Source organism: Prinia subflava, chromosome 2, assembly GCF_021018805.1.
Source record: "Prinia subflava isolate CZ2003 ecotype Zambia chromosome 2, Cam_Psub_1.2, whole genome shotgun sequence".
Classification (NCBI taxonomy): domain Eukaryota; kingdom Metazoa; phylum Chordata; class Aves; order Passeriformes; family Cisticolidae; genus Prinia; species Prinia subflava.
The window spans coordinates 72,577,080-72,587,452 of record NC_086248.1 but is presented as its reverse complement, the minus strand read 5'-3'; the positions used below and the strand labels follow the sequence as shown (position 1 = coordinate 72,587,452).

General features: G+C 44.6%; 1 protein-coding gene across 1 annotated transcript; it reads left to right on the top strand.

The window, feature by feature from the left end:
- Positions 1-1,008: 1,008 nt before the first annotated feature.
- FAM89A (family with sequence similarity 89 member A) lies at positions 1,009-7,280 on the top strand. The gene is made up of 2 exons (XM_063391888.1): positions 1,009-1,332; positions 5,278-7,280. The coding sequence occupies exons 1-2, from the start codon at positions 1,078-1,080 to the stop codon at positions 5,434-5,436; spliced, it is 414 nt and encodes a 137-aa protein (XP_063247958.1). The 5' UTR covers positions 1,009-1,077; the 3' UTR covers positions 5,437-7,280.
- Positions 7,281-10,373: the final 3,093 nt, after the last annotated feature.

Here is a 10,373-nt window from a genome sequence, read left to right as displayed (position 1 = left end):
CTTCTCAGGAAAGCACCTGGGTATTTCTGTAAAGCAGACCAATAACCCTCTCTGTGAACAACGCTGGAGACAGCGAGCTCTCAGATCAAGAAATGTGAATCACAAAGCAGATAGAGCTAAGTTTGCGTAGCTGCAGTGCTTGGAGATTAAACACTTTTGGTACAAAACTCGGCTGTGGGGATGTGGGAGTGTCGTGGATTAAGCCCAGCTGGAAATTAAGCACCACAGCTGCTCGCTCAGCCACCCCCCGCTCCGTCCCCCCCTGTGGAATGGGAAGGAGAATCAAAACTAAAGCATGTAGGTTGAGATAACAACAGTTTAATAATTGAAAACAAAGAACAAATAAAAAAGGTGAATATCCCTTTGGCCAGTTTGGGTCACCTGCCACGGCTATGACCCCTCCCAGTGTCTTTTGTGTATCTTTTCCCCGGTACAGCATGAAGCAGACACACAGAGACAAAAAGAGCTCTTAGGATAAACTCGACTTAGCAAAAATCAAAGCAACCAGTATATTATCAACATTATTCTCATTCTGAATCAAAACCACGGCAATGTACAGGCTGCAGAGAAGACATCTATCCCAGCCCAAACCGGGGCAGAGAGAAACATCTTGATGGAAAGGGAGAGCAGTTGTCGCGTTACCAGGCGACTGATGTATCATCATCGCCACACAAGAACCGGCCATCCTCCGCCTGCAGCACTTAATCTGCTTCCATGCCCGCTTTCACTGCGCTTCCTCCCTCCCCCAGCCCCGCTGCCGCAGGGCCCTCCTGCCTCCCCGTGCCCGGGCTCCGAGCGCTGCCGCGGGGCCGCTTCTGCGGGCCCCGGGCTGAGGCAGCGCCCGCAGGGACTCGCCCCGCCTCGGCTCAGACAAAGCGGCCCCGGCCCTGACCCCAGGCACCTGCGGCGCGACCCTCCGGCCGCCCCCGCCCCGCTGCCTCCCCTCCCCTCCCTTCCCTCGGCCGGCCCCGCACGGCTCCGCCGCCCCCGCCCGGCCCGGAGGCGGGGCGGGCTCCGGGCGGTGCCTCCCGCGGCGGGGCCGAGGCGGCTCCTTCCGCCGGTGGCCACGGCTGCAGCATGAGCGGGCCGGGGCTGCTGGGGCCCGGCGGCGGCGCGGGGCTGCCGCCGCTGCCCAAGAGCCTGAGCGGGCTGCTCAACTCCTCGTCCTCGGGCGGCGGCGGCGGCCAGGGCGGGCGCTGGCGGGACCTGGAGCGCCTCTACGCGCAGAAGTCCCGCATCCAGGACGAGCTGAGCGGCGGCGGCCGGGGCTCGCCGCGCCCGCCCAAGCCTCCCAACCTGGACGCGGCGCTGGCCCTGCTCCGCAAGGAGATGGTGAGCGGGGCGGACCGGGGCTCGGCGGGGGCGGCGGGCGTGGCGAGCGGCGGCGGGGGCGCCGCCACCTCGCCGGGGCCAGAACGGCGCCCCGGCTCCGGCGCCGGGTGGGCGCGGGCGGCCCGGGCCGGGCGGCCCCCGGTACCCGGCCCGGCCGGCGGCGGCGGGGGAGGCTGGGGCCGGCGGCGGCGGGGAGGGTGCGGTGCGGAGCCGCTTAGCGCGCCCTGCGGCACCCACCGGGACCCGGCACCCAGCGGAAGGCTGGCCCTGGACAATACCGCCGGTGCCGGCACTGCTGCGTGCAGCCCGAGCGGCGGTGATTCGGCGCGGTTTTCGCCACGACTCTGTTTTGATCCTGTAGCGCGGCGTTATTATAGCGAAATTGTTCCGGGCGAGCTGGCGCACCTTTTGATTAAACACTAATTGGGTGTTGGTGCTTTGCTGGTGCAAGCTGCAGCTGTAATGACTAATAATAGCCTAAGCCTTGCGCGCTGGGGATTCTGTAGAATCACTACAAGAAAGACAAGGAGCTGGTGGAGAGGGTCCAGCGGAGGGCCACAAAGATAATTAGGGGTCTGGAGCATCTTTCTTATGAAGAGAGACTGCAGGAGATGGGCCTGTTTAGTCTAGAGAGAAGGAGATGGAGAGGGAATCTCGTTTATGTGTATAAATATCTGAAAGGTGAGTCTCAAGAGAACGGCGCCAGACTCTTTGCGGTGGAGCCCAGCAACAGCACGAAGAGCAGTGGCCATAAACTGAAACACAAGGAGCTGCACCTCAACATGGGGAAGAACTTCACATTGAGGGTGGCAGGGCACTGGAACAGGCTGCCCAGGGAGCTCATGGAGTCTGCCTGTCTGGAGACATTCAAAACCCACCTGGACACCATTGTGTGTCACCTACTCGAGGTGACCCTGTTTTGGCAGGAGAGCTGGACTGGATGATCTCCAGAGGTATCTTCCAGCTTTAATAACTCCGTGAAGCATATAAAACATAATATTGGTGAAAATCTGCCAAGTTCAAGGCTGGTTTTCTTAGGCTAAAAAGGACAAGAAGCTCTTTTGAAAGGTTGTTCTGTGGATTTAGAAGGACGGCATAATGTGCTGAAATCTTAGTCTGCCACCAGTGTTTCAACAGCTAGAGATAATTTTAAAACTGTGTATTAGAATTGCCAGTTTTCATTAAAGCTCAGGAAGGATGGATATCTATTGACTGCCAGGGCTTTCTTCTGCAATGCTGTAAAAGGAAACAAGGACATATGGTCTTAGTTGTCTTAAGCCTTTCCAAAAAAGCAAAGATAACTTATTAGACAAGTCTGTTTTTTTCGTAATGGGAAATCAAATGAGATACTTCTCAAAGTCATTTGATAACTAGACTTCCCCTTTAAACTTTCCTTTAATACTTGATGATAATTTGATAAAATACTTTTGAAGAAAATGATACTTCTAAACACATCAAAGACTTTCAAGCAGCAGGCTCCTTGGTTCCAGATGTACTTTTTTGTGGCCTGTACAAATTAGAGGGACTCTTGTGTACTAATGGGCTGCCTTTCATCAAGAAGATAAAAGCACTTTATTACTGATCCTGAACACTCTTTCTTGAAGCAAAGATATTGTTATTGAGTAATGGATTTGCTTTAAATTTCCCATAGTGAGTGAGGAAGAAATGCACAGAGCATCTTTCTCTGCATGATCAAGCAAGTCGCTGTGTATGTAAGTTTTTAAAGCTGAGAAAGTGATGAACTTGGATGCTTTGGAGAGAGAGGGAGGAAAGGAGAGGCCGTTTCAGAACTGCAGTTGTGAGGGACAGAGTTATTACATGGAATTGTGTGCTATAGGTTGTCTTATCAAGAGTCAAATGCAGAAATCAAATCTTGACTGGCATTAAAAACTGTGGTAATGCTATCAGGGTTGGACATTTCTTCAGGCTTTTCCTTACCTCAGGGATCATACATGAAAGTTTTGAAGAAGCTGCCTTTTTCTCAGTAGACTTCTTGTTTGATAGTTTGGTGTTAGTGGCAGCAACAGAAGAATAAGATATTAAACATAACTTTTTGGTTTAAAGACCTGTTACGTTAATTCTGCTGAGCATTTTTTCCTTGAAGTTTGTGCTTGGCAGTCCATAGAATTGAACTTCACAGAAAGTACTGAAGTCCTTTATGGAGCTCAGACAGGAGAGCTGCTGATGAAAATGCTGCCACTTTCCTTGGGAGACCAAGGTCGTCTGTCTCTGGATTGACTTTTTTTTTGCTTAACTCAGTCCTGATTGCTTTTTGAACAGTTTTGGACTGCAGTCTTGTCCCTCAGACATTAAGATCTCATGCAGATCTGCTACGTGGATCTCATGTTTGTATGTCATAGTGTTAGGTCCAATTCCACAGCATCCTTTCTTAACTAAGATGAGCAATTTGTTTAGGTTATAAAGGAAAATGGGTGAGAAAAGTAGCATAGATCTGAGGTGGTGAAAAGACTTACCTGTAATATTCTGGCAGCTAGCATAGTGTTCCATGTCCTGACCTGAAGTCTTCACATTTAGCCTGTGCAGGACTTCATGTTTTGAGTTCACGATGTCACCAAGTAATTTGTGTTGTTCTTGAAAGATGACATATCTTCTTTTTCTCAGTGACATTGTGGTGTGATTTTTTTTTTCTCCTCACTTTTAGAAAGAGCTGCTGGTAGGGTAGTTCAGCAATGTTCAAAGTAAGATCTTCATGCTAGCTTCTTGTGGTTTTCTTGTGTGCTGAGTTTCTCAGGACTTGGTATTGTCCTGAGAATTTGGAAGTGTAAGGAGAGGTAAGAGTTGTCATTCTGAGTAAAATGGAACCTGGTGTTCAGGTTGTAGTAAAGGCTCCTAGCTGTATTTATTTATTTATTTATTTATTTATCGTTTGTTTGTTTGTTTCCTCTTGCCATGAGTTGTGGCAAAAACTTGTTATTTGATGAAACTGAAGCTTGCTGGGAACAGTCTGTCGGCTTAACACTTCCTTGAAAAATAAGGCTGAAATGGCTGTTTCTCTAAAACATCTTCTTGGGCATTGGTTTAAATTTGCTGCAAGACAAAACCTAGTTTTAATTTGATCTGACTTGGATAGGTGACAATGTCAAGTGAACTCTCCGTTTTGTTGCCAGAGAGGGAGACTGAATCAAGTTAAATGAGTAGCTTTATTTCACTTTGCAGTGCAACATACTGGTTTTGCTCCTGACATAAAGATGCAGGCTTTTTTTAATGGTTCTTCAAATCTTTAATTCGCTCTGAACTAATATTTGAGAAGCTTAAGGACCAAAATATTAGGTGTTTTAATATAATCAAGCCTCTGCTTCAGTGGCACATGAAAATACTCTGAAGATTTGCAAGATAGGACATTTGTCCTTGTGTCACTTCTGCTTTTGTTGTGCTGCCTGAAAGTGGTATGCTGTATTGTGCTGGGCAATCTGGCTTTGTCAGATGCCTACGTACATCAATATACAAAAGAAAATTAGAGTAGAAGTACTTGGCTGGGAAGTGGGAAAACCAGTCAGAGTCCCATTTGAAATTTCTACTCCAGGCCATAAAAAACAAAAACAGAGCGCCTGTGATAGTGTGGGAGAAAGATGTGTGAAAGACACACATTGTTTCTGGAAAAATATCTCCCTTGCATAATGAGGAATAGAGACTTTATGCATTTATCCGCCATGGTTCCGATAGCAGTGAGCTGCTTATTGCGAGTTAAGCACACCATTGTAATACAACATTTTGAAGAACACTTTGCATTTGTTCTGTATTACTGCATCACATTGATCCTTGTTCTTTTGTCCACCTGTCACCTTAGAAAGTGAATTTTTACTTCCACGTTCCATAACTGTTCAAGGTGGAAAGAAGCTTGACCCTCCTGTTTAGCAACAAAAGATATATATTGCCATAGAAAGACAATTGTAATAATGATTGTTTGAATTGTTCCCCCATCAGGTTGGCCTTCGGCAGCTGGATATGTCACTGCTGTGTCAGCTCTACTCCCTGTACGAATCCATTCAAGAGTACAAAGGTGCCTGCCAAGCTGACTCTAACGCAGACTGCTCGTACGCCCTGGAAAATGGATTTTTTGATGAAGAAGAGGAATACTTCTAGAAGCAGGATTCCCCTCGAGGCTGACTGAACTGAGGTTCTTTTGACCTTCTCTCCCTGTAACACACCTCAACAAGAACGACTGGAATTCGTATGGATCCCTCTTCCTGAGGAGGAACACCCAGCTACCCCGAGTTGTGTTCAATTCTCTTATTTTAACAGGCTGTCAGTACAAGTTACTCATGCAAATACCACTTGAGCAAAGTGCTGTACTTTTAACTTTTGAAGAGTCCTCAGACATGCTTGACAAGCGTTTTCAATTTAATTTGGAAGGTGGGTGTTTTCATCTTACAAATGTTGGTAGCTTATAACTGGAATTTTAATCGTAGAAGACGGCAGCGACTTCCTGAGTTGTAATAACTTTGTACGGGGGGAGGGAAGCCTCCGCTGTGGTGTAAATAGCTCTAGGCAATTTTTGGGGGGGTCAGTGGTATTGATGAATGCATTTTGAACAGGCATCTGGATGCACACACATCCTCAGCACTACTAAGCTAGTTCTGCTCTTACCGGCTGCATCCAGTACTGTATGAATTGTACTGGATGAATTGTTTACACAGGTAATTTTTTTTTCTCCTTAAGCTAATTTATTCCTAGCTTACAAGCTGTACATGTGATAGTGAATATTATCAGCAGGGTTTTTTTTTTTCTGTTGATCTAATTCACTTTCTTGGTACTGCCACTTGGCATTAACTTTTATACTCTTCTCTGGATTTCTTGCATCGACGTAGCTCTTCGACCTGCTAAACACTGCTCTGAAATGGTTTGCTTAGCTTTTACTGCACTGCCTAGTAAAAGCACATGCTCAAACATAGTCTGTCTGCCACTGTGTGGCTTGGAATAACATGAACTCTTGTGCAAGTGTTCTTGATCATATGAAGAATAAGGAAACCTCTCATATGACACAATGGGACAAATTGCAATATTTTATACTGGGTGAACTTTGTTGCTGTAAGGTAGATGACAGCTCTTTTTAAAAATGCGAAATAAGTATTTTGAGCGCATACTTTGCATATGTTAAAACTTTTTATACTAACTTGTTCTTTGAAATATAACTTATTTTTGCTTTCAGAACTTACTAAAGCACTTGGTTAAGTTTTTATTAATTCATAGTGTGAAATGCTTAATCAGCTGAGAGTTGCCAACTATCTGAGTTTTCACCCTTCTCTATTTTAAGTAAAATCAACTCCCAATGTGATATTAATTTCTACCATTTAATTCTGAAGATTGCTATAAAGCACAGTGCCTGAATATTGACACAAGGTAATAATTAAGGGCTTAAACCTCAAAAGGTTTTTGCATGGTTCATGTCTGGCATGCAGGCAGTTTGCAGGAAGAATTGGAGATCACGTTCTGGGGTAGCTCCTCTGCTAGTTTTTAACAAAGGCTAGGATGTTTCAATGATAGAAGCCAAGAGACATCCAGGGTGCATTCCCTCTGAAACTGGCTTATTTTAGTGGAATTCAAAGGCCACAAGAGTAAAGACTGTGCTGTCATTGTGTATGTGTGTAAGTTCTTAATCTAGTCTGTGGCAGTGGTTGGATTTTTTTAAATGTTAATTCTGGTCTAATTGCTTCACTCACCCAAAACTAAACTGAATGATAAAGAAAACACAGATAATTCAGATAGTTACATCTGTACTTAAAAGTTGTGTGCCTATGTGTGTATACATGTATAAATATATATACACACACATATTTACATGCAACTTTGTGCTTTGACTTATGAATGTATAAGCTTTTAGTATAATTTGCTGTGCTTTTAGTATTTACAGGAGGCATTTTCTAGTCTGTTGAAGTACTGCTATTTTCTTGCTCTTTCCCCAAAAATAAAAAGCATGATGTTTAGCATAGCTTTTTAATGTTGTGTGTATTTTAATTTACCTTTCCAGTGAATACAAAAATACAAACCCTACCCCCCTTCCCAATCCTGTCATAAGAAAACTAGGACTAGTCATCACCCTGGACTGAAGAAAGCAATTTTTAAATTACATTGGAAAAAGTCCCACCTACCTCTATTTGGAATGGCATTTCCTGCTTCTCTGTCTTAATTGGATTTTACTTGGTTTTGAATTCAGGAGAAAATGCTGTTTCTACTACTAAAACTAATGATTCTGTTTTACAGATCTTTAGACGATGCCATTTCTTAATAGTCTCAGTGGTAAGAATGGACTTCAGCAAAATTCACAGTACTTTCTCTTGCATAAATTAAAAAGTGAAATGATTTTTGTTTCTAATCATGCTCATGATTTGGGCAACATGGAACATTTGGCTGCTATTCCCTGTACAAAGGGAAGAATAAAAGTCCTAAAGCATCACTCCACAAAATTTGACTGAAAACCAGGGTGGATTATAAGGACTTGCTAAGTTTTCAGCACCCTGTTCCTTTTAATAACAGCATCTTGGGAGGGAGAGAAGTTACAATCTGTATTCCTAAGGAAAGCTCAAATGCCATGAGGGCTGGCTAGCCAGTAAAAGGTTTTAAAACAAGAAGAAATTTGTTATTAAGTCAATAAGCAGCTGTTGCAGAGGCTGATTTCTATGCTTGGTGTTGCAGTTGTGAGCTGTATGTATTTACTACGTTATGACAGCACAAAGCAGGGGAATTGCTCTGAAAGAGAGGTGCTTGGTAGTAACTTAAATACTGAGTAGTTGCTACAGGCAGCTTCAAGTCCGAGTTTGGTTTGTGCACAAGGGAACGGAGTCAGGTTACTACAAAGCTTCCTACCCATGGTCCAAACCACATCCCAACACAACTTTCCCATTTTGACTCCATAACCTCGGTTCATCTTACCTCCTAAGTGTTTAAGGATATAATGAAAGAAACTCTTGGAAATTTCTCTACCCAGTGAACCCTGCGGAACTTCTCCAGTCCCACAAAGCACATGCAATAATGAGCAGGTCCAGGAAAAGACAGGTTTACAAGGAAGCAAGAAGAGTCAGGGTCCTGCTGCCCAGAGTAGCTCCTGCTGCTCTGAGTACAGCACTTCAGAAGGCAGTCTGCCCTGGGTACCTTCACTGGCCTTTCTCCAAAGGGCCTATGAATGTGGTAAAGCAGTTAGAAATAATTGTTAGTTCTCCACTAGCTGTACTTGAAGTTTATTTTTGCTTCAACAGCATATCACGCTCATTCCATTGCTATGACAACTGAAGAGTCATACTGTCATCATTACATTACAGTTTAGTTCCCTGGAAATTCCCTTAGTCTACAAAAAGAGAAGAGTCTGGAAGGAGTGCTCCACTTTGGAGAAAGTGGGTGCCAAAAGATAATGGGTGGCTGCTGCCATGGCTAATATAACAGATGAGCATTTAGGTTCGGCTTCAGCTCCGGGTAAAGTCACTGTCAATGCTATTGACTTTAGTGCAGATTGACTTCAAAGAAGGGATCTTTTCCTAAAATCAGAATTGCTGCTTGTTATTTTGTAGAACAGCTGTATACTAAGATACAAGAGATGTTCAAATACAGACTACAAATGTATCACTAAAAGGTACTGCTTTAATGCACTGAAATGCAGTAGGCAATCATTAGAATAACTTGTAAAAAGCAAGAATGTTGCTTCAAGTACAGAGTTTTCCAATAAAGGTGGGGCAAAATTGCACTCAGTTTTTGCATTGTTTAGATGCTTGCTAAAGTTGAGACTTTAGTACAATATCTGGTGTAGTCATGAAATTGGAAGACTAGGAGAAGAATTAGGCAAAAAAATATACAGTATTTGTAATTAATTTAGTTCTTAATCATAGGTAATCAAATCATTTTGTGTGGCTTCTAAAATAAGTTGATTTTTAAACATTGTTTACAATTTCTTGTGAATAAGACAGCTTGCAAAATTTTAAATGCAATGAAGAGAGTAGCAAAGCCCCCAGCATGTTTATAATTGATCCACTTAGTACTTATTTACAAGCCTAAGGTCTTGTGTCACATTTAGCCTTCATCCTAAGGAAACAGCGTATGCAGTAGATCCGTCCAGGCATTTTCCATCAGTCTGCTTGCTATAAACTACATCTGATAGGACAGAAGTTGCAAAGTTGCTCTGTTCTTAGAAACCTTGTAAGAATTCGGAGCTGGAGGAGGAGAGAGACCCAGCTGCTCCTTCCTTGGACAGGATCACAGGTATGAGTCCCCTTTGGTTTGTGTTTGGCCGCCCGGCTGCCAGGAGGCACAAGCTGGGCGGTCGTGCCGGGGCACTGCAGTGCCGGCTGCCAGTGGGCATGTGGGGAGGATGTGAGTCTCAGCACATCTTTCAGAGAGGGGCTGAAAGCTGCAGATACATCAAGGGGCCTGGGAAACCCCTGGGTGCTGCCTTCAGGACTCAGTGGGATGCTGGAAGGGAAGAGCCATGGGGAGCAATGTTACAGTTTCTGGAGGCGGGAGCTTGGCACAGTTCGGAAAGAGATGCTGGGGTCCCGGGACACGAGTTCTTTAAAATCCCATGTTTGATTAGATCTGCTGCTGACACCTTGGGGGATTTTTCATGTCCTTTTTTGACCTGTTTAGGGACTGCGGTTGTGCTACTTGTTACGTATTTTTAACGTGACAGTCATTTGTTGCAGGTACATGCTTTAGCTTAACTGGAAAGAACATGTTTTCTTTGACTCTATTTAGCTGCCTACCTAAAGCCATCCATTTTCCTTGAGGAATTAGATTGCTCTGAGGGCAAAGGAAACTATTTCCCTCACTCTGCTGTTCAGCTGGCTACTGGGAAGGAATGTGAAATGGAAGGATTAATGAGGTACGTGCCAAAGGCAGCCCTAACAACAGGTCTTTTCTCCAGTGTACAGCTCTGTCACCTTCAGCCACTTAGCAAGGATTTACTCTGTTTTTGTGATGCCTGCCTGTACAGGATACATTACCGCAGCAGTTTGAGGTTCATATTCCTTTTCATATACTACATGCATTTTCTCAGAAACTCCACAGAAGTACATTTTTCCATCCATTATCTTTTG

Excerpts from the sequence above, each read along its gene's own strand:
- FAM89A (XM_063391888.1), top strand. The coding sequence starts at position 1,078 with ATGAGCGGGCCGGGGCTGCTGGGGCCCGGCGGCGGCGCGGGGCTGCCG. Across the intron at positions 1,333-5,277 it reads CCCTGCTCCGCAAGGAGATG|GTTGGCCTTCGGCAGCTGGA; the intron begins GTGAGCGGGGCG and ends TTCCCCCATCAG.